This window comes from Micropterus salmoides, unplaced genomic scaffold (assembly GCF_014851395.1).
Source record: "Micropterus salmoides isolate LMB-PRFRI ecotype aquatic unplaced genomic scaffold, ASM1485139v1 Ms_hic_scaffold_4, whole genome shotgun sequence".
Lineage (NCBI taxonomy): Eukaryota > Metazoa > Chordata > Actinopteri > Centrarchiformes > Centrarchidae > Micropterus > Micropterus salmoides.
The window spans coordinates 31,469,192-31,493,283 of record NW_024043372.1 but is presented as its reverse complement, the minus strand read 5'-3'; the positions used below and the strand labels follow the sequence as shown (position 1 = coordinate 31,493,283).

Here is a 24,092-nt window from a genome sequence, read left to right as displayed (position 1 = left end):
ACCGGTAATTCAAGAGTTTATTATTTTTAATAATCAGTTTATTGGCTGTTAAATGTGACCAAAATTCTGGCAAATTCCCATTTACCTCAAGGTTGTCTCAATAAAATTAAAAATCAAACTTTTCAGTATGTAAATCTTCATATTTGGCATTTAAAAATGCTACAAGGCTTTTTATTTAAACATTTTTACAAGCCAAACAAACAAACCCAGCATGATATCCTCCTGGCCAGTGGGGACGCTGTAGACACATTGAACGTGTTGTGTAAACCGTCAGCCATCTGCCGCAGTCAGTTAGCTCCATGTTAGCTCCAGCGGGAATGGAAAATGGAGGACTGACCGGAGAGCGAGGGCATATCATCGGTATTTCTAGCGTTTAGGTGGGTAGAATGCAACAATTAAATTTTATGCTACGGTTAGTTTAGTGTTTTTGTGGGATGCGTCAGTGTGTCATTATTTTGTCCTCCTGCAGGGGTTGTCCTATTAAAGGTATCCGAGGTATTGTTGAATGTGATGCGCTTGACGTTAGCTTAACGTTAACTAGTGTACACAGCCATTACGTTACGCTTACAAATTTGACTGGTCAGTCACATTGGTTATTTAGATATGACTATTGCCACAGAATGAATATCTGTCATTGTTCGGGATTCGGTAGTTATGTGTTTTAGTTTTGAGGGTTACCTAAATTCCTGAAATCTACAGGTTTGTCGTTAGCGTGTCCGTGCTCGTGGTGGCTAGCCTTAGCCAGACTTGCTAGGTACAAGCACACGTTCTGCAATGGTCAGTTCATCAAGACGAAACGATAACGTTGAACGACGAGCGCCGGAACATGCAAAAGCATCGCCAAGTGTGACCCGTCCAATAATTGAACGCAATTTGTGCGAATGGTTGACGTTAGCTAACGATAACTTGGATCGTTCGCTTTGCGGCCATCATTGGCGGTATCGGCGGGGCAGGAGGTACGTGTACGTCTGTTGTCGTAACTTAGTTTGTTGTCCGATTTCTCCAATGTTGTCTGGGTTGTCTTAAAAAAAATTACAGGTCACGCATGACAACTTGCATATGATAACGATGCATGGTTGGAATAGGGATTTAACGTTAATAGTTGCTAAGTTGTATTATGCGCACAAAGGCCCCGTGCAGCTTCCCTCTTTCGTGTCAACAAATAACGGGCCCTCAGCATGTCTGTTAGAATCATAACTGTTAACATCTCCCACCGTTGAATCTGTACATATCAGAAAGTTGATTTCCCCGCTTTGGTTGAATGCGTTATTAACGTTATGCGTTAAATTCTCAAATCCTCGTCCCGGGCCCCTCCCACCTTTCATAGCAACAGCCTAACAGATTCACGTGGCACGGTGTCGTGACCGCAGACACGCTTTTGGTTGGTTTTTATCCTCCGTCTTGACGGTGCTATATGTAACACTCACCAATGCCTCCAATTTAAAACCAGATATACGTATTATGGATCATTTAGGACATAATTTTATACAAACTTATTAAACTTTTGAACTATTTCTAACCGTTTATTACTGTAAATTGTCAACAAATTGCAAACCGTTCCTTCTTGTGTTTTGTACAGCCAGCAGTTGTCCCACTCATATTTGTTTTGTTTTTTTTATCCATTTGCAGTTACTTTGAATAACAATGCAAAATCATCAATGGGTCATATTAAATAATTTAGTCGGAACTCACTTTGTTTGATGTATTATGTGTTCATGTGATCATATACAGATCAAACATGAGTTAAGCAGTTGGGAAGTGGTAAATATCTGGAGAATGAATGAATGATTTGTTGTTCCCCGTTGTTGTTGCATCTTAGCCTTTCTGTGCAGTGCAGAGTACTTTGACCCTAACTTGTGTTTTCCTCTTTCTGGCAGATCCTTTAACCTCGTACCAAGACCGATGATTACTGCTGTGAAGCCTTTGTTTTGTTTGAAGGAGCACTGACTCTGTTACTCATCACTGCTGAACTGTAGGTACATCTTTGGTTTTCATTATGTACTCTTAAATCAAAGAATAGCCCTGGAGAATATTGTGTGAAGTACAGTTTCCTTAATTTTCATTTGCAGTAATACTTAACGAGAATTCACAGGTCATGATCAACATCAAGAATTTCTAAATTGTGTTGAGCCAAAATAAACTTGGTTTAAGTCTTGTGAATGCCAGAATAAATGATGTAAACGGCAAAGACAAGTTAAATGTAAACTTAAATTATAAAATTTCACAAACGTTTCCCCCCCAGTAATATACAACCTTAAATTGCAGCGTAGAGGGTGAGCATTGGGATGGACTATGAGATTGTGTTTGGCCCGTGGGTGTAACGGTCGTCTTATAGAGGCATGTGTTCACTCGTATTTAGGCTTCACTCGTTAAAAAACTTGGTAGCCTATTACATTATAAGTCACGGACACGTGGATATTTCACAAGCACAGACCAGGGAAAGCAACTGTGAACACACTGTGCAGATGTTGGTTTTGGTTTGCTGCCGTGATAATGGATTGGGGGTGGAAAACTCCAGAAAAAAGACGAGTTCTGTGTCTTTTGTGCGACTTTATAAAACAAAGCCTACGGCTGATGGAGAAAGTCAGGGAAGCAGGGAGAGAGCTATAGAGAGACCTGGCAAGCAGGTGTGTTTGCAGTGAGAGACCAGAGGTGTGTCTGAGTGTGGGGAGAAGAGAAGTCCGAGGCAGGTGCAAAGCAGGTATATTTAAAAATAATAATGTTAGTGGGGATTAAAATATGTGAAACCTAGTTACGTGACTATTCACAGAAGAGGACATAGTTATTCCCCCTAAGTAGCAAGAATGCTACACTCAGAATATCATTATGCATTCATGTGGAAAATACTGCTGTTTAAAATAAAGGTTTTGTGCTGTCAAATGCACAGACCCTGCACACATTTTTATAGCCTGTGGAAGCCTAAATATCTAAATATTTTTGCAAACCTGATCACTGACAGAATATCCTTCAAAGTCCTTGTAATTTTGATTCGGCTGACAGATGTAAAGTAGGTCTTAGTGGGATGAGGCACACATTTGCTTTGAGGTTTACTGGCTTCTGATATACTCACACAAGTGTAGCATTTTGGGAGTTTTAAATCTGCTTTGCAGCTGCTGCTGGTCTCTCCTCCAACATTGACTCAAATGATTCCATTTTCATTAGCATTAAATCTTTATCAACAACAGCAAGACTTGAATCTTCTCCATACTTACTGTTGTGGCAGTGTCACACATATATAGATGCCTGTGCGTCACTTTGTGACATCACTGTTGGTGTATAGTCTATATATTTTGGTTTTACAGGCACATACTGGATTGGATTGTTGTTGCATAGCCTAGTTGCATGCAAAAATGATGTGTAAAACAGTCGTTGCTTTTTCATACGCCAGTGGACTACGTTTGTTTAGTCTTGGCAGGTGTTTAGATTATAGTGGGCTGAAAGAACCTTTTAAGTTCCTTGAAAAGTAGTTCCTGGTACTTTGTAATTTATGCCCACACGTCATTGACCATGAAGCCCTCTACCTTCGTAACATTGTGATTTAAAATTAAGAAATGCTCAAATGTGCAAAAAATTGAAAAAGGCCTAGTAATTAATATCCACCACATACGTGTATGTGTGGAGAGAGAGAAAAATGGAAATTTGTGAGTTTAAAAAGTCAGACAATGATATTTGTCAATAGTATTTATATATTATAAACACCTGTCTTAATACATATAATTTTAGATTTGCTTTATTAAGATTGTGATAGAGATACATATTAAGTGGGAGATTTTACAGTTAAAATCAACTTGTCAATGCTCTCTGGTGGACAAGCTATGTAATGGAGACACAGTTTCTAAATTAGCTCTCTGTTAGTTTGACATTTCTGTACTGCAATTTCTTGCTACTTATTGGCCAGCATATACATTGACAGCACATCAGCCTTAGCTAATATTTGCCGATAAATCAGCCACACCAGTTAGCAATTACTGACGAGGACGTCGTATGCATCAGTGTTGGTTTCAAGGTATGTGTCTGTCTCCTTTGTGTTGCTTCACTCCCCTTTCACAGCAGCCATGATGAGGTTGTTTAGCTACTCCGTGATAGTAGTGGTATCATGGGAAAAAGTGACGTCATTGCATCCCTTCAGTAGAGCTTCAATTCAAAGAGATTTGTTGAATTAGTACTTTATGGTGCAAATACACTTTGTAACTATCAAGATCCTACCAATGCCTAAAGAAAACAAGCATGGCAGCCCTCAGTACCCTCAGAATTGGTCATTTTTATGAACTGAAAAGAGTGACTCATAGCTGGTCTCTTGTGCTCTTCTGTAGACATTCATTTGAAAGTAGTGATTGACTCCATCGTCTATGGAGGAGAATGTGAGCCCTGCGCTCTCTCTAGCTCCTGAGCCAGGGCAGAGCCAGGACCGTATGGATAGCTGCTCTCAAGGTACCTTTGATGAGCTTCTTTTCCCTCACAATAAGGGGTTGGGAACATTGTAGTAATACTGGGCACAATTGTGCTATCAGGTTCTATGATCTTTGAGTGGTTTTAATTTTGGGTGAAAATGTAGGGTAAATAGGGATCTCATCCAAGTCAAGCATCATTGAATTTGTTTAGATTCATATGTATGCTTGATCACAATACAATCAGTAGTTGTTTTTTTGGCTATATTGTTTACAATTGCATGCCGTTATTGTTTGTCCATAGCCACCTTTGATTGTCTGTTTACAGGTTTTGGAGAAGGGGATAGTGAGCAAAAGGAACAGTTTCAAACAGAAAGTGAGAATGTGGCCAAAAAGACCATAAAGGAATCAGAAAAATATTCCAAGGCCAGCAGTGAAGTAAAGAAGACTTGGGGTTTCAGACGGTCCACTGTAGCAAAGCGAGAGATGCCAGTGGAGGCAGCAACCGAGAGCCCTGAAAACCGCTGTCCTGTGCGTCGCAGTGGCAGGCAGTCTAAGCGTACTGACAAACTTGAGGAATTCCTCTTGACTGCTAAAAGAGGTTCAAGAAAGAGTGCCCCCCCCAGTCTGGAAAGCGGAGATCCTCCTTCTCAAACCCCAACTGATGCGGAGACTGCGTCAGAGGCCAGCTTTGATGGAAATGCCGAGTCCAAGGCTGTGGAGGACAAGGTAGAGTCCCCAGAGAGGAGGACAAGGAGTGGCATGAGAAAGCAGACCCAAAGGAAAACTCAAGGTGGTAGACAGACCCGAGGAGGCGGTGGAGTGACAGTCAAAGATGAGGGAAGCTCTGAGAATGAGGAGGACAGCAGAGATGCTGCCAAGAAGGACCAGTTACCAGATGAAGATGGGGACAAAAAAGATGAAAAGAGCTGTCCCAGTCCTGAAGATGTAGAGAGCACTAACACAGTACAGCCTCAGCCAGAGCAGGACTTTGAGAAGAAAGAAGCTGCCGATGAGAAGAACGAACATGGAGATCAAAATGACAAAGTGGAAACAGAGAGGGAGACCGATAAAGACACTGACGAGGATGGTGCAGACAAGCCCGCAGCAATGTTGGTAAAACGTGGACCACTAAGAACTTACATCAATAAAAAGAAGGTAGCCAATAAGAACACTACCCCTGTTAAAGCTCCCGCCAACAAGAGCACAGCTCCTGTCAAGAGGGAGACCAAGCCTAAGGCTACCCAAGCTTCTGGAAACACACGCAAGCCCCAGACACAGGAGGACAACGATGACGAGAATGAGGATGACTCTTCAACGTCTTCGTCTTCATCATCCATTGACTCTGACGATGGAGGTTATGACCCCAATGCACTTTACTGCATCTGTCGCCAGAAACACAACAAGAGGTATTTTTAAATCAATAATTGTGGTGATTACATGAAAGTGTTTAAAGTACAAGGTACATTTTAACTAATTAAAACTATTACCATTTGAACTATTACCGTTTGCTCTTCATTGCACTGCATGTTTTCATTTTATGTCCCCTCCTTGTTATCAGGCGACCACTGTCTGATTCCATGTTATACTCAAAAGTATGAGGAAACCAAGACGGGGTTTTTATTGAGCATTACTTGACACAATTAATGTTCTGTGTTCACCAGGTTTATGATCTGCTGTGACCGCTGCGAGGAGTGGTTCCACGGTGACTGTGTGGGCATCACCGAGGCACGAGGGCGCCTGATGGAGAGAAATGGGGAAGACTACATCTGCCCCAATTGCACCGCTAAGAAAAACCAGGTGGTCAGACCTGCCACATCTATCCTCTCTACCCAGGCCAAACCTGATGGTGCTCGTCCAACTTCCTCGCTTGCTGTTTCTGCTGTGACCTCTTCTACAAGTGCTGAGAAAACTAATGCCAGTGGAGTAGATGGCAGTCTGTCAGCTGTTCAGGCTGTGGTAGCAACTCCGTCCTCTGTGTCTGCTGGAACTGAAGAGAGGGCAACAGAGGACATGGGCATCAAAGGCAGGATAGAGAAAGCTACGAATCCAACTGGGAAAAAGAAGATCAAGATATTTCAGCCGGTAGGTTATAACTGATCTCAACTAAAAACCTTTGAAATACTGTCCAGCTATTAAATCCCTGTCTGACTTGCTGCCTGTGGTTATGTAGTCCAGTTCATCATTTTGCATGTCAGGTGTTGTTCCGATGATTTTAATTTCAAAGTTACTATGGTTGTACTATGTCGATGTCACGGTAAACTATTTAATGCTATTAGCAGCTTATGCTTGAACTTAATTGAATTCAGTGTCACTACAGTAACTGTCAAATGTGTGGGTGAAATGTAAATTTTAATTATGAATCCCCTAATCTGTGATTAGAGTACAGTACCCCATGACTCTCACTTTATCTGTGCATATGGCTCTAGATTTTAAAACTCTCTGGACAAACAGATGGTTAAAGGCATGATGGTAGCATTGGGCAGCCTGCTATAGCTTGAAATTGAAAACTGTTTTGTTTAAAAAAAAAATCACTATTGCTATCTGTAAAATGAGTAGTAAATTGAGAAAGCTGGTATTTTGAAAGCACTAGGTTAAAATGGCAATGCTGGTCATTAGCTGTTAACTTTATTGTGTGCCTACTCGGAGCAGACTCTACAGCAGCCTGCCGTACCAAAAGCAGACCAAAAATCGGTACCAACTGTGGAAAAGAAGGCGGCACCCGCAGAGCAGAAAGCGCTGCCAGAAACGGAGCCGAAAGTGGCGTCAAACGTGGAGGTGAAAACAACACCAACAGCAGAGGTGCCAGAGGAGAAGGCCCAGCAGAAGGCTGAGGATTCTTCCCTTCCCAAATGCATCGGGCCTGGCTGTGAGAACAACGCCCAGCCAGACTCTGTGTACTGTGGCAACGACTGCATCCTGAGACATGCTGCTGTGACCATGAAGTCCATCACTGATGTCAAGGAGCCCAAGCCGAAGGAGAAACCCAAGTCTCAGAAAAGCAAGTCTACACCAAAGGTAACTCGGACCACTTAAAATGACGTCCTTGGCCTGGCAAAACTGTTCATGCCTTTCACCTATTTAGAAAAGCAGAACACACTTTCTTTGAAGTAGTGTGTGTGCATGACTGTGTGTAATCTGTGTCATAGACGGGTAGATACAGTGGAAACTTCTTTATAGAGAATACTTTTACAGTGATTAACTGCTTAAGATGGGTCAAAAAGCTTGGCACAGTACTGTTTGCATAATTTGCTTACAGTAATCAAATAGTCAGCTTATAGTATTCATTTTGGGTCTTTGTGGAAAAAATCTGAATATTTTATGAATATAATATGAATTTTAAACTCTACCAGTTCAGCATTGTTGGTCTACAGTTTATTCTCAGGCCTGTTAAACATTTTAAAATGCACTGAAACCACTGCAAAGCTCTGGCTTATCTGTACTATTAACGCTACTGTATTTGAAACAGCACATCATTAATCTAGGTCTATTTATTACAGCTTTATTATAATTTGAACCACAGTGAGCTATATTTTCTGAACAGTGATGTATAGGGTATTTGAGTTATACACAGTACATTAATTCATTTGTACAGTAATTTGAAGTGTTTTGAAATAGCTTGATAGATGTCAGGTAAATCTGCAGGAGAAAAAAAAATTGTTATAATGAACATCAGCTTAAAGTGATCAATTTGACCTGGACAGAAGCGATCACGATGAGGTTTCCACTGTATTAGACTTTTGATCACATCACATTTGACAAATAATTTCATAAATGCGTTTTGTTTGCTGAATGTTTTGTTTATTGTTAGTGTTGCTGGGCATAGAATCCTGGAGTTTGGTGTGTCCATTGAAGACAAGTATTTTTCTGAGTGGCTTTAATTAAAATCTGATTATTTTTATATATATATATATATATATATATATATGCATAAATAGCTGCATTGGTTTGACTTGGATGAAAATGGTGTTTCACTGCTGATTTGCTTTACAAAACTCACATTTATGTGTATGCAACAATTATTACCTAATGAATAAGTCATATTTAGGATAAAAATAAAAATCCAATTTTTAGGATGGTCAAGTTTCCTTGCTGTGGCTGCACTCTCTGCATTTAAATAATGTCACAAGAAAGTCAAATCTTGGCCTGATTTTAAATGGTTTAGGGAGCTTTGTTGTTGCTCTAAAGTACTACTTGTGATTGGAATTACTTAACAAATGGTAACTGGATACTTTCTGATGTCAGAATGTGTTTGATTAAGTGCACATTTAAAGAAACAAATTTAGGTGGAATTTGGTCTTAATAAAGGATGGTAACCAGCAGCGGAGCAGGTAAAGTTCAATGGATCAGAACAAAATGAGTGTCCTGTCTACTGTACTGTCAGCTCATGTGGACAATGGAGTCATGATTCCCACTGGATTGTTAAATGGACAAAAGCACTGCATGCTGAATAAAGTTGTCAAGTAATGTGGTTAGGCACTAAGAATTACTTTGCTTTACAAGCTAATATATGTGATAAAATGGTATGTTGCACCCCAAAAAGGCTACTGATGTTCTCCGGCCCTATGTGGTGGCTTTATGAAGTGAAAATAGTTTTCTAGATGCATTTTCCCAGTGTACCATAAAGATCCCACATTACATTGATTTTCAAGGTCATACTTTCATATTAGGTGTGTACTAGAAAAATTTAATGTGCTTTAATATTTCATCACTGCCTCGCCCCTTTAGGAGACTAGCAGTGGGTCCTGAGTCTATTCACTCCAATAGGAGAAGTGAATGTGAGCACTGACTATGACAAATACCTTTGTCCCATAGTCACCTAAGTAAATATTGAACCCATTTTTCACAAGCTACATATCTCCTGAACATTCTGACACTAAAGTGGCATTTTTCAGCTGAAAATTAACTCCTGTGTCAGCAGCACGCTTTCACTCTCAATCTGGCAACACACACAGAGACTAGAGTGTCACTCACAGCACACTTTTTCTGTTTCACTAAATTAAATTGATTTTAATTGTTAAAATTTTTTAAAAATTTACAGGTATGTAAATGCACATGACAACATTGATTGCGATTTAAATTAATCGTGCAGCTCTAGTTATCATTTTTATGTAAATTCTGTTATGTTAAGTGTATCTAACAATAACATTATATGCATGTGCCACCCAAATGCTTTCATCCATCCACACGACGTTCACAACACCTCCAAACGAAATGCGAAAGAGGCGACCACGCCCACTTTGAATACAGGAATTGTATACCATTTTATACTATTGGCGCAGCTTGTAATGCGTCATCTTTTGTTATATATGTGGGGGTGTGTGTGTGTGTGTGTGTGTAGATATATAGATAGATACACTGAATAAAATTATAAACACTTTTGTTTTTACCCCCATTCATCATGAGCTGAACTCAGATCTAAGACTTTCTCAATGTACACAAAAGGCCTATTTGTCTCAAAAAATTTTCACAAATCTGTCAATCTGTGTTAGTGAGCACTTCTCCTTTGCCGAGATAATCCATCCACCTCACAGGTGAGGCATATCAAGATGCTGATCAGACAGCATGGGTATTGCACAGGTGTGCCTTAGGCTGGCCGCAATAAAAGGCCACTCGAAAATGTGCAGTTTCACTGTACTGGGGGTTTGTGCAGAAATTCTTTGGTTATGCAAACCGATTGTTGCAGCAGCTGTCTGGGTGGTTGGTCTCTTCTTGGAGATGCTGTGGATGTTGTGGAGGTCCTGGGCTGGTGTGGTTACACGTGGTTACACGTGGTCTGTGGTTGTGAGGCTGGTTGGATATACTGCCAAATTCTCTGAAACGCTTTTGGAGACTGCTTATGGTAGAGAAATGCACATTCAATTCACGGGCAACAGCTCTGGTGGACATTCCTGCTGTCAGCATGCCAATTGCACACTCCCTCAAAACTTTAGACATCTGGGACATTGTCCTGTGTGATGGAACTGCATTTTTGAGTGGCCTTTTATTGTGGCCAGCCTAAGGCACACCTGTGCAATACCCATGCTGTCTGATCCGCATCTTGATATGTCTAACCTGTGAGGTGGATGGATTATCTTGGCAAAGGAGAAGTGCTCACTAACTCAGATTTTGACAGATTTGTGAACAATATTTGAGAGGAATAGGCCTTTTGTGTACATTGAGAAAGTCTTAGATCTTTGAGTTCAGCTCATGATGAAACAAGTCTTTATTATTTTGTTCTATCTATATCTTTCTTTCTATCTCTATCTATCCATCTATCTATATATTTATTTAATGGATACTTTAGCAACAGGTAAAGCTATCTGTCCATCAGAGAACTCTATAAATCAGAGTTGAGGCAAAGCAGAGGGGGGAAAAAACAGAAATCCTCAAAAGTGCTCTCTCCGAGATTAAACAAGCTCTAGCTCACTGACTGCATGACCACTTGGTATTGCTTAGGACGTCTGTGCAGAAGTTAACAGGACACGTTGAACTACATTATACCTGAGAAACTGTCCTAAAGCTGAGAAAAACTTGCGACGTCATCACAATGTAAAGTTTATTGGCTGAGTAGGAACTGATGGGCAGGGCCTACAGGAGAAACACTACTATGTATGTTCGGTGAGCTGCGTAAACCTGGAAGCTAGTAACCTTTTTGCTATATGTGCCAGGTGAGCAATTATCATTGGGCTGAAGAGGTGCCATCATTGGGTCCAGTATCCAGATGTTACTATACATCTATGGTCTGGGTGGGCATGCTGGGGGCACGGCTGAGAGCGGTGACTGAATCTTTTATTCGCCCACTTTAGCCTGTTAACCTAATTTTTACCTAACCGGAGTCAACAGTCCAACTCTTGTTAAATGCTCCACTTCTCACAAGTAACTGGCTATGTGTTACACACCCGCCTATTTCATGTGCATTCATAACTAAATTCAAAAACCTTTTTTTGTCATTAATTTGAAAACTTAAATTGACTTTGAACCTTCAGAGTAAACAAGGATGCAACGTGCAATGCATGCATTGAGATCTTTTATTATTTCAAGTGATATATACTTTCAGGGAAACAATGTTTATAGGGTTTCAACATAAAGGACCAAAGCCTGTAAATATTGAACTAGCTTAGTAATACGGAGTCCTCTTTTGTAGAACTTTGCGAGCTTAGACCATTAAAATATATATATACACATTTTTAGTAAGTATGTCCAAGTGTACAGAAGCACAGATACTACATCCGGAGAATTGTAAGACTGCCAGTCTGGAGCCTAGGGTATGCAGAAATCCTATTAATTACTTTTAAATTGTATTGTGCATGCTATGTGTACAGCAGTTAGAAGGGACATACAAGGAGAGCAGCCAAGGGCAGATTTTTCTGGCATTTGGCACTCCTTTAATAGAAGGAATGTATTTGTAAAAACCAACATAGCTCAAGTAAAACACTTCGTATATTATCTGTAATGTTAATCAAACGATGCTTGTTGAATGCTGTTACTAAAAGCCTGAACATGTGTTTCTTCCCATCACCCAGAGGAGTGGCGCTGGTGGAAAGAAGACGCAGAAGAAGACCTGGGAGGAGTCGGACAGCGAGGAAGATCACAGTCCTGAATCAGATGAGGACGACGAAGATGAGCATGCTGAGGAACACCCGCCCCCGCCTGCCACTGCATCCTGGTCCAGCGACCATAATTACATTGCAGTAACACCAGAAAAGACTACACCCATATCACCAACAGTGTTAAACAAAAAGTGTATGTATCTCTTTGAAGGTCTTGGGCTGTTGTTGAAACCACATTGTCATTTTTCAATTATAAATGTGGTTCCTGTCTTGCTAACATAATTTAGAAACAACATACACGTACATTTGGGGAAGAACAGGAGTGCTCTGGAGATGAACTTTAAAAAGCAAAATGTTGTGATTTTGATCATGTAATGGTTTTGTTACTCAATGACATGTTGGCAGCTATGGAAAAGGTAAGTGTCATTTGTGGCTTTGGGTAAGTATTCAATAATCCAGATTGTATTTATTCTGAAAGGGGCACTCCACAGTTTGTAGTCATCAGGATAATTTTATCAGTCATGGTGGGGTATTGTGAACACAATTGTATAATGTCTTCTGTGGCTCTGGAAGAGTTTTGTCTGTCTGAGAAGTCTGAGAAACTGATTCTGATAATGTCACCAGGGGTATCTAAGCTCGGGCTTGGAGAATTTAAATTCTTTGCAGATGTCCTGTGTCACAAACTAAAGGCAGGAAGATGAAAGATGTAGGCAGGGAGCGTTCAACAGATTGTGCCTGTGTATTATGGGAAATGTAGGAACCATTTATATTTTTTTAGTTTTTGGATCTTGACCCTTTCTATGGAGCTAAAAGTCAGGATACCTTGGCCTCTGCAGCATCAATTTGGACAATTTACTTTTTTTAATATGACACTCGGTCCCTCAACTTTTTGGAAGTGCAATACTAAATCGCTGGAGTTACACCTTTCAAATACCTCATACTTAAAATGCAGGGCTGCAGATAAAAACTTATAATGGAACGTGGAAGAGCTAAATGGAGAGCAATAATCTCAAACTCAGCTTTCAGCATATTATGCTGCTTTCCCGTGAGATGTATGGATGTGATGAATAGACTGGTGCTTGTGTGTTTGATTTCAAAATACCCGCATGAGTCACTTTACTTCCTGGGTTCATCACCTCAGCTGTTGGACCCATAACAAAGGTCCTCCCCTCTCTTTCTCCAGCAGGTAGGTGTCTGAGAAGTCCCCCATCTTAATGTGGACCGATGAAGCTAACATAGCTCATATTGAGCTGATAATATCAGCTGTTTGTGTTGTCTACCTTTTACTTTTGTGGGTTGACAGGCTCACTATTTTTTTTTTTTCCAAAGGTTTTGATTCATATTGAATATGATGCATTACTACCCGTGGGAAACTGGCTTTAAAATAAAAGGTGTTATAACAGATCATAGGATGCCTCGATTGATTATGTGAGCAGTGTTGGCTTCCTGTAGGATTTCCTGACCAGGTCAGCTCAAACAAGCATTTACAGCTGTTAAATCTACACACACTGTGGAGACGTGATGCTCAAGAGCCCCCAGATGGTGAACAGCTGGAAAGAAAGAACGAACCTCTGCCACAGAGACCAGACCACCTGGAGATACTGCAGTGAAGTTGAGAATGGCCACAGCAGAAGATGGAAGCGGAAGACCAGGGCTGAGTGCACAGATACAGAAGAGGGAGAGCTACGCTTGAAATTTTTCCACACACATTTTGCACCTGATGAGATCTGATACATATAAAGGGGAACGTTTGTTGCAATGAAATGTGGACATTTCAGATTCTTTCACCTCTCCCTTTATAAAAGGTCACTGAAGGCACTAGTAGGATCTGAATTGATGAGATGGCAAGGGTTAATTTTAAGTAAATGCATCGTCAGGAGCTCTGTATGACCACTGATTGCGATTTACAGGAGGACATTATGGCTTATTGATTTGCATTTTCATAGCCCATATTTACATGAGTGATATTCTGATTGGTCTGACAACCTATTTTCATATGATAGTTGACTTTGGTTGCTTTGTGTGTCAATACTGTTGCTCTTCTTAAAATTGTGGTTTATACGCTTTAGTAGGTGTAGATGTGTTTAAGTGAGGTTAATGCTTATAATAAAGCAGTTTTAACACAACTTGGACAATAATAGATGACGCACTAGCAAGAGGACAGTTTGAAGAACAATTCGGTGTGTGGATTGTTATGTAAGTCTTGGCACAAATTGGTTGATATAATACTTTTATATATTTTTAAGTGAATGCTGTTTAAGAAATGTAATGTGTACTTATATCATTTATTTAAATAACAGATCTATTACGTAGAGTTGGGTCTGGTTACTTTTGAGGTCAGCTCATGGCCTTATCAGGTGGTGATGGTGTTAGTGGGTAGGGTTTGTAGCTGAGCTCATATGAATAAATGTTTTAAATGTGCAGTTTAAGAATGAGTTGTGAAAGTTATTTTCAATGATTTCCAATGCACGCAGTGTAATGGAGCATTTATGCTTTAGTGGGCAGTGAAATATGTGGGCTAAACATATCTGAATGAGTGGTTGATGCTTGTCTCACATTTAAATGAGAGAACCTGGCAATTGCAGTCCTTTGTGTTCAGTAAGTTTACAGTTTGCATAAGCCTTGTGCATCAGTTCTTTTTCTCCTGTACGGATATATGGGTACAGAGAATCAAGTTCTCGTATACTTCTATTGGAAGACCATCGCCACCAGATAAATGTTTGGGACAAAAATGCTTCTTCCTCGAATGGACCTGCATAAACAGCGATACAATGTATCTGCCATCCACTGCTGCAAATAAAGAAGGGCTTTTATAACTGCCCCGTTGTCAATTTTGTGTTTATTTCAGTATGTTTAATGTAATGCAATCAATTGTGTGATTTAATCACACAAATAATGCGAATGCAATTTATTTTTCTGGATCAATTGAGGGAGGGCCTCCTCATAGGTTTTACTGCTTTGTTCCTTGTTGGGTTTTTTTTTCCCCGGCTGTGACATTATGTAAAAACAATTTTTGTCAGCATTATAGACCTAAAATCCTGATTATCTGAAGGGGTTGTTAAATACTGTCACACTGCAGGTAGTATCTGCTGATTTTAAAATGTTTGACCTTGTTCTCTGTCTCCAGCACCACCCAAAGATGAGAAGCAGAGTGAGAAGGAACAGAAAGAGAAGGAACCGTCCTCGGCTCCTGAGAAACCCTCCCCAGCATCCACAACACCAGTCAGAGGAAACAAGAAGTCCCCGACCACTAAAGCAGCTAAGGTTTCCCCAAAGGGCAAGAAGCCTTCCTTTCAGACTGTCAGTTCAAAGGCGTCCAAGAAACCTGTGACGCCCCCAAGTAAAGCTGCAGCGAAGTCCAAGAAACCAGGTCCATCGCCCGTCCATACCCCGTCTCCCTTTCCTCCTGGTCCCATCCACGTCACAGGAGCACTGAGAGTCACCAAGTCCAACTTTACCATTCCTAAAAAGCAGCCACAACAAAAGGATCCTCCATCCCATAGTCACTCGTCCTCTTCCTCCAGAGTCCCATCATCTCCAGTTTCTTCAGCTCCCTCCAGCCATTCATCTTCCAGACCTCCACATCCAGCCACGTCAGCGCCCCCTGTTTCCCCCATGCCGCCGCCCAACAACCAGATGAGACAGAACATCCGCCGCTCGCTGACAGACATCCTCTATAAGAGGTAAGCGTTTGGTTCAGAATTCTTTTGCTGTTTCTATAATACTTCGAGTAAATTTTTAGCTTAACATCTTTAAACAACAAACACCAATATTTGTTGTGTTCCTTACCACCAGGGTGAGTGACAGTGATGATCTGAAAATGACCGAGAGTGAGGTGGGAAGGCTGGCTGTTGCCATTGAAAAGGAAATGTTCAATATCTGCCTTAGCACTGACAGCAAGTACAAGAACAAATACAGGTCCCTCATGTTTAACCTGAAAGATCCCAAAAACAAGGTGAGTCAAAGTAAACATGCATGAACTTATATTTTCAGCTGAGCACACATTTTATGTTTGCAGAGTTTGGTGTGTACAGCCTGACAAGCTTTGTTTTTGTGAACTTACTTGATTTCCCCGATGGCAAAATGTTAAAATACTGTGCGGTATGTTTGTTTCAGGGCTTGTTCTACAGGGTGGTGGGTGGTGAGGTTAGTCCCTTCAGACTGGTGAGACTCAGTGCTGAAGAGTTGCTTTCCAAAGAGATATCTGAGTGGAGGAAACCCGATGCTCCTGAGGTAAATGTTACTTCCCTTCAACTGTACACCAAGCACAGGTCATCTTGCGATTTAAAAAGCTCCCTGTTGAGATATTTAATTAAGCTAGCTATTCTTCAGGATGCATAAAATTGGTACATTGTATATGGTTGTTTCTGCAGGCCCAGTGTTCCAGTGGAAGGGTTCATTCGGGGCAGTCCAAACTAGGCAACAGGCATGACTCTGGCTCACATAGCATGGATATAGACGATGCTCCACCAACATCTGATGCGGATGTATGTATCTCTGCCACCACTTCATCTGCTCGCATGGCTTCTGCTGCAGTAAGTGGTGGCATACTGTCTTTCTCTAGCTTTCACACTTTTCACCTTTTGCATGTGGTCCTTAGTACACAAACTGTTAGACAAATCTGCCAATGGAAAGACAGTAGCAAATATATTGCAGGTCAGTTACCTTTCCAGCTGTCCTATTCTTCAATGCAATTTCTTCTACTTTCTTTCTGAAGCTTTGTTTTTCTTTGTCTTTGTTAGGCATCAAACCTATATGCAAAAAAATACAGTGGTGGTGTTCATAATAATCCAGAAATGTGGGTGCTGTGTGTATGATTATCATCTGTTGCAGTTCACCAAAGACTTGACAGAGATCCTCTTTTTCTGTGTCCACAGGACCAAGATGAGTCTAACTCCACTCCTTCAGCTTTGGCTCAGACCTCTGCTGCGGAGGGAAACGGTGGCAGCAGCATGCCAGACATTTTCAGTGCGATGCTGAAAGACACCACCGCTGAACACAGGACTCATCTGTTTGACCTTAACTGTAAGATCTGCACAAGTAAGTGAGAGGCAGACATTAAGTGTCGGGATAATATTCATCCAGTGAATTACACGTGATTTTTTATACAACAGATAACCTTATTATAGCGTTTTAAATCTTGCCCTCTAGGTCAGAAGACAGAAGATGAGCCTGCAGCTAAAAAAGCCAAACTGACAAAGAAGCCTGAAACTAAGCCGCCCAGACAAGAGCTGCATTCGTCCAGGTCAGGGGATGTCTCTCCTACAGCTTACCAGAACCAAGACCCTTTAGCCTACCAACATCCGATCCCATCATCTTACCAGTCTAACGTGGAGCCAGCTGTCCCAGAATCACAGGCGCAGCTTTATCAGGAGGCACCTCCAGCCCCCGTCAACCCCGCCGTGTCCTCTGTCAGCATCACCCGCAGAGACCCACGCATGGCCAGGCACAGCTCCAGTGTGACTGTCACCTACACTGCTCCAGAAAAGCCCGTCAACACAGAACTTCTCCCAGCTCCTGTTAGCGCTCCAGTAGAGGTTGGACCCAAGGCACCACTGCCAATGCCCCCAGCTCCACCACCTTCATTAGCTGTGTCCAAACCAGTAAAAAGGTGCTCAACCTCACCATGGTTTTATAAATTATATTTTTTCAGAATTGCTGGGTTTTGTGGAACGCTAATATTTGTAAGCAACATATTTTGTATATTGTGTGCTAGAATTGCATGAGAATTTACAGTATATATGAAATTCTATTTTTAAACAGGATTGTTGTTGCTACAGTGTATTATGGGAAACGCTCTGTGCGCGATAAACAGGCTTGAGAATTGGGTTTTGGCTTTTCTCTAAAAGTAAGTTTTTTGGTGGGGGGGTTTTACAGTACACCCGAGCCTCCTCTTGAGGGCGAGACAGCAATCTTCCTCCATGGTCAAGAGAAGATTTGGAAAGGATTGATCAACATGCAGTCGGTGGCTAAGTTTGTGACCAAGGCATATCTGGTGTCAGGATCCTTTGAACATCTGAAGGAGGTCAGCAATTTTGCCTGGTTATTGGGCTGGTTCTTCATTTCAAACTTAATCATTGTTGAATGCAAAACCTTTGGTCATACATGTAAGCAAAAGCGTCATACTTGCTGTCAATGTTGTGCAGGATTTGCCAGACACAATTCATGTTGGAGGACGGATATCTCCAAACACAGTGTGGGACTATGTCGGGAAACTGAAAACCTCGCTCTCCAAGGTTAGTTCGGGGGCAAAATGTATTTGCATGAAGGTGCCTAACATCTTTACTTAAAGGCCTTGCATCTCTTACATACTGGTTTTTGGCTTTCTCTATGTTTGCAGGAACTGTGCCTGATCCGTTTCCAGCCAGCCACAGAGGAAGAGGAGGTGGCATATGTCTCTCTCTTCTCTTACTTTAGCAGCAGGAAACGATTTGGTGTGGTGGCCAACAACAACCGACGCATCAAAGACCTCTATCTCATCCCTCTGGGCTCAAAGGACCCATTACCCTCCAAACTCTTACCGTTTGATGGGCCAGGTAAGCACTTACAGGGATACACAAATATACCTTTTTGGTGTCATGAGTGTAATTGTATTTATTTAATGTTTATGGTTGTAAATTGAGTTTTCTTCGTACATGTGGTGAGTACATTCTGTGTCGCCTTTGCTTTTGGACTCCGGGTAAAATGAGAGCTTGTTTTGATTCATGGTTTTGTCCTGTAGGGGGCACTCACACTCCTTGTTGAGTCTCCCCTGGAAAACACCTCTGTGCATTTAACAGCTGCTGTGTTCTCTGCTGTGTATCTGACTTTGTATCACATTTCTAATAAAGGAAGTTGCATCGCAGGTTGGTGCCATTTGAGTCCAGTCTCAGCCTGTTTCTTAAGACTTGGCTTGTACATACACATAATTCAGCAACTGTGTCATCTACAAATAGCCATGAGGGAAAGTTGTCAATTAATTTTATGCCACGCTGGTGTTTATATGGTAACTTGCTGCACCGCTGGAATACACCAAAAACTTACTTTACTTGTTCTCCTAAAATGAAGAATCAGAACTTCTATATAAACTTTTCAACCAGTAATGTAAAACACTGTTAACAGTATCTACATGGCTATTGCTGCAGTGGTAAGAAAAATAGTTGTCCATCTTCAGCAGTTGATCTACTCCTGCATATTGAACACTGGATTCGTGAGGTTTATTAATTGAGTAGAAAAATAAAAGCACACATCTTCAATTTGTGACCAGGCTGATAAAGATCCAAAAATTAAATTTCACTATTTATGCACTTGACTATGGATTAACCAGAATAACATTATAGTTTACCATATGTTGCAGTATTTAGTGCAGTTGTGTTTTGGCACTTTACAGGTGCAGTTTAGTGAGTCAGTGAATGATTTCGTGTTTTTACTTCACTTACATTTGTTTTTTGGTTTTCTCTACACATCACTCCTATCACCGTCACAAACCTAATGATAACAAACAAGAAGTTTCTCTGCAGCTGGTGCTCATTTACTAATGTCAGCACGTATTTTGCTTTTGTTTTTAACTTCAACAAGTTTAATGACTACTGACTTATTGCTGTAGACAAAGAAACTGGCACAGTCATATTACTACCATCGTCATTTGTCTTATACAAGGATTCACTCTGGAGTTGAGAAACTTTGGTTTTATATCCGATCAAGCCTTTTAGGCTACTAGGTATTTGTCTTTGTATCGTGGAAAGTGTTTCGAGGCACTCGTTTCACTTTTTTGTATCTATTGCATATGTCAGAAATGCTTAATCGAACCTTTTGTTTGAGCAGTTTTATAGAAAGAATAGCAGTCTTTTTTGTGAAATTGTATCTGTTAGTTCACATGCAGTTCACAAGCTTTTTTTCAAAGATTATTGTTTTCTGTCTTGCAGGGCTCGAACCAGCTCGTCCCAATCTCCTCTTGGGGCTGCTGATCTGCCAGAAGGACAAAAAGCGAGCTGGTGCTCCATTAGAAACTGAGGAAAAACGGTCCAAGATTCAAACAAAGGATGCCGATGACACTGGCCTTCCAAAGCCAGCTCCTTCAGTCAGAGCAGAACGAAGCTCACGACAGAGTCTTGAAATCCCCTTCAGCACAACACCTCCAGGGTCACCTCCAACCAGCTCCTCTGAGACCACAAGCAGCACTGTGACGACCTCCTCAGTACTTTCCTTTTTGTCATCTGTGAAAGCTCCAGCTACATCCACTACCACTGGCAAGGACTCCCCATCTTCCTCCAGCTCTATTGCTTCCTCTGCAGCAAATGCCACTCCTCTTCAGACCATCCTCAACACTCTTTTTGGGAAGAAAAAGCATGACTCGGAAGACCCCATTGTGCAGCAGTTTGCACAGATTTCTAAAGAGAATCCGGTTGAGGAGGACGAAGATGACCGACCGTATGATCCAGAGGAGGAATATGACCCCAGTAGGGGCTACAATGTGCCTAAGAAGCCTGTTAAGGTAGTAAGCAAACCTGAAATCTCAAAGCAGCCTGAGTTGGTTACAAATGAAGGTGATGATGTGGCTTATGACCCAGAGGATGACTCCATTTTTGACGATGTGAAATCTCTAGTACCAGGGCAAGCTAAGGCTGCAGCTGAATCTGTAACTAATCCACAAACGATCTTGGAGAGCCTTAAACAGATTGGGGATCAGACATTCCAGAGACGGGGAGAACATCAATTGTCATCCACAGGGACACCCTGTGGTTCAATGACACTTCCAGACACACTCCTAACTGAACCTACCAAATCCCTTTTGGCAAATACTCAGCTACTGCAGCTTGGCAAAAAGGTTGAGGAACTAGTGAAGTCTTCATCAGTTGCTCCCTTGATCAACCAGAGGAGAGATCCCAGACAGAGCAGGGACCCACGCCAGGCTGCACCCGGCAGGAAATCGACCGATGAACCTGAGGAGAAAGAGGAGGCATATGCTCTGTTGGGGGATTCCACTCCTTCCTCAGAACTTGTGGTTCAAGAGACTCACCAGTCCAATGTAGCTGAACTCCCGGACTCCTCGCACGAGCCTGAGACATCACTGCCTCAAGAGGAAGAGAAAAGCGAGACGCTGCCATTCATGGAGTCGGACAAGGCCGAAGTGTCAATTCCATTATTAGGGGAAGAGGTGGAACCTGATATTGAGGTCAACTACATGGATGAGAAAGAGGTTAAAACTGAGGAAGATGAGCCAATCAAGGTGGAAACAGAGATGGACAGGTACAGTATTTGGCCAAATGCTGCCAGTATATTAAAAGCTGGTGAGGACTCTGAGTATGAGGGAGAATAGCCAAGATACACCAACCGCAAGTTATTATAATGAGCCTGCAAACACCTCCATAATAACTTCAACAATCCCAGTACTAACTCAGAGCACAACAATGGTTGATACTCAATCCCATCACATGCCACATCATCACATGTCAGCATCAGGCTTCGACAGCGAGTACAGACCTCCAGCTGACATCCCCCCACTATCCAATTTCCCCCCCATCCCATTCAATGCAGGGACAAAATCTGATAATGAGGCCTCCGCCTATGTCTATGCCACCACCCATGCAGGGTCTTCCTCCAATGTCAGGCCCCCCTCCTATGCAGGGACTCCCTCCACCCATCCATGTTCCTCCCCCTGTACATGGTCCTCCCTCCATGCAGGGTGACAGCAGCCAGCAATATGGTCCACCACCGGCTGCATACCCTCCCTATCAGAACCAGTGGCCAGGTACCCAGCCACCGCAGCAGCAGCAGCAACTGCAGCAGCCTCCTCCTGGACCACTTCCTCAGAATATCATGCCACCCAGAGGACCACCACCACCATTCCCTCCAGCGGCCCAGAGAGGCCCTGCTCCTCAAATGTTTGATCCCTCCATTCCCCCTCAGCACATTGGACAGCAAGGCCTCCCTCCAGGGCTTCCCCCACGCCCTGCTTTTGATACACAGAACAGTTTACCTCCACCAAGATACACTGGTCCTCCACCGCAATTTAATTTCCCTGCAAACAGAGTCCCTCCTCCACCTTTCTCGGGGCCTCCTCCCAGTCACTTTGATAACAGACTCCCTCCTCTGCCCCACTTCCAAGGCCCCAGGGGTCCCCCGCCATCTCAGTATGGTGACCACGGGGCTCAATCCCCAATGATAGACCAAACTCGGTGTCCTACAGACCAGTATAACAAAGACAATTCAAACTCTTACAAGCTAAATGTGGACCAGAATCCAAACCCTCACCATGTTTTTAATGTTTTTAAAGACAATCAGGCTACCCCGCCAGGTCCAGCATTTCGGGGACCTCCACCTAACCAGTATGAGGACAGAAGAGGGCCACCTTCCAGTGGTGAGATGAGCGGACAGCACTTCAATCCACATAACCAGTATGGGAGCTCCAGACCACACTCCTCACCGCCACATAGAGGATCTTTTGATGAGCCCAGAGGTCCTCCCCCTCACGAGAACAGACCCCATCCTTCTCAGCGTTTTGGAGGTTCAGAGCGGTACCGCCTTGATAGGCACTCTGATGAAAGCTAGATCTCTTCGCCATAGTGGGCCACTACTGCCAACTCCTCCAGAGGCTCCCATAGGTCCTCCAAGTCGCATGGGAGCCCACAGTCCAGACCTGCACTGGCGCCGCCACTCTCCTGAAATGAGGAGGAGGAGCAGCACCAACCGAGAGGACTCAGAACCGCGTGGCGGAGATCGCTTCAGTCGCTTCGAAGGAGGGCACAGAGAACCTGCTCCTGGTCCCTCACAACCCTCTGAAGAGAGACCGAAGGAAATGTCTGAAGACCGGCGGAGGGAAAGAGAGCGGGAAGTCCCACACGGTGGCAGACCGTCATGGGACAGGGGCCAGGGCAAGCGGTGGAGCAGAGAGCAAGAGTGGGATAGAGGTAAAGAAAGGGACCGCGATCGGGAGCGTAGCCGAGAAAGAGACCGCAGCAGAGGGGGGGAGGGCGAGAGGCAAGGGGGAAAGACGGAGGGAGAGAGACACAGGGATCAAGACACGGATAAGAGGAGAGACCGGGAGAGAGACAGGGAAAGAGACAGACCAAGGGATTCTGACAGAAGGGACTATGACCGGGACAGAGGGAGAAACCGTGACAGAGAGCGCGAACGCGACCGTGAACGAGAGCGAGACAAGAGACGGGACAGATCCCGAAGCAGGGAACGCGACAGAGACCGTGGGAAAGACCGGGGCAGGGACAGAGACAGGGAGAGGGAGAGAGATAGGGACAAAGACAAAGACAGGGACAAAGACAAAGACAGGGATCGTAGGGACAGGAGTAGAAGCAGAGAAAAAAGAGAGGAGAAAAAGGACAGTAAGCATGATACACCCAAGGAGAATGACAAAACAGCACAAAATGACAAGAAAATGTCCTAGTCTCTGTTTGTCAACACTACATTATGGTTTTGAAAGACGCTTCAATCTTTCACCAGTTGAAATCATCACTGTAAATGTAGATGAGCAGTATTTTGTTAAATTTCCACAGTTGTGTTCCTACTAGAAAAAAAGTTTGACAATGTTTGTATTCTTTTCGTCACTTAAAGGTTTCTAAGTTTGTTTTATCACATTCGGATAAAAACCTGGCCATCTAAGTTGCTTGTGTACAAGATGTATTAATTAGGCTACTGAGTCCTATTACATGGATCTTTCTCCTGTTTTTTAAGAGAACAATGATGTAACTGATTAACACACCATTTGAAATATGTAAATATGAATGTATTTGTGTATATACTGATGTTTTTAATCATACTTTTCTAAGTAGAGAAAATAAAAGCCATATATCTGAGATGGATAATGTGAACGCTGGCAACACTGTTTACACACAGATGTGTGTTTATATGTCCAATAGCTTTGAACTTAAGGCTCCAACTATCTACAGTATAGACCCCATCAATGGCTGTTAATGAAATGTCCTGATTTTGTTTCAGCTCAACCAATTAAACCCGTTTGATGATCAGTGTGTTGGTCTCTGCTGTTGTAAATACAGTTTTTTTTGTGTGTGTAAATTATAAATTAAAAAGTCAGTAAGTAAATTAAAGTCTTGGTCCCAAAGTAAAGTGAAACTACTATTTGACATTATTCTCGCCATAATCCGTACAAAACTGTTATGTGAATGTAATCAGATTGATGTGCATAATCACCGTAATAGGAATAAATGCATTTAGATTT

The 24,092-nt window shown here is 42.4% G+C and overlaps 1 protein-coding gene across 1 annotated transcript; it reads left to right on the top strand.

Moving 5' to 3' along the window:
• Positions 1 to 245: 245 nt before the first annotated feature.
• On the top strand, positions 246 to 23,883 carry LOC119886170 (death-inducer obliterator 1-like). Its single transcript, XM_038696723.1, is given in 20 exon segments — positions 246 to 377; positions 1,878 to 1,972; positions 4,314 to 4,431; positions 4,717 to 5,797; positions 6,053 to 6,473; positions 7,041 to 7,406; positions 11,894 to 12,113; positions 15,048 to 15,603; positions 15,716 to 15,875; positions 16,037 to 16,153; positions 16,294 to 16,455; positions 16,798 to 16,960; positions 17,072 to 17,531; positions 17,798 to 17,945; positions 18,067 to 18,156; positions 18,261 to 18,456; positions 19,825 to 21,209; positions 21,211 to 21,414; positions 21,416 to 22,444; positions 22,446 to 23,883. Coding segments are annotated over 18 exon segments (7,695 nt in total). The 5' UTR covers positions 246 to 377; positions 1,878 to 1,972; positions 4,314 to 4,349; the 3' UTR covers positions 23,301 to 23,883.
• The last annotated feature ends 209 nt before the right edge of the window (positions 23,884 to 24,092 follow it).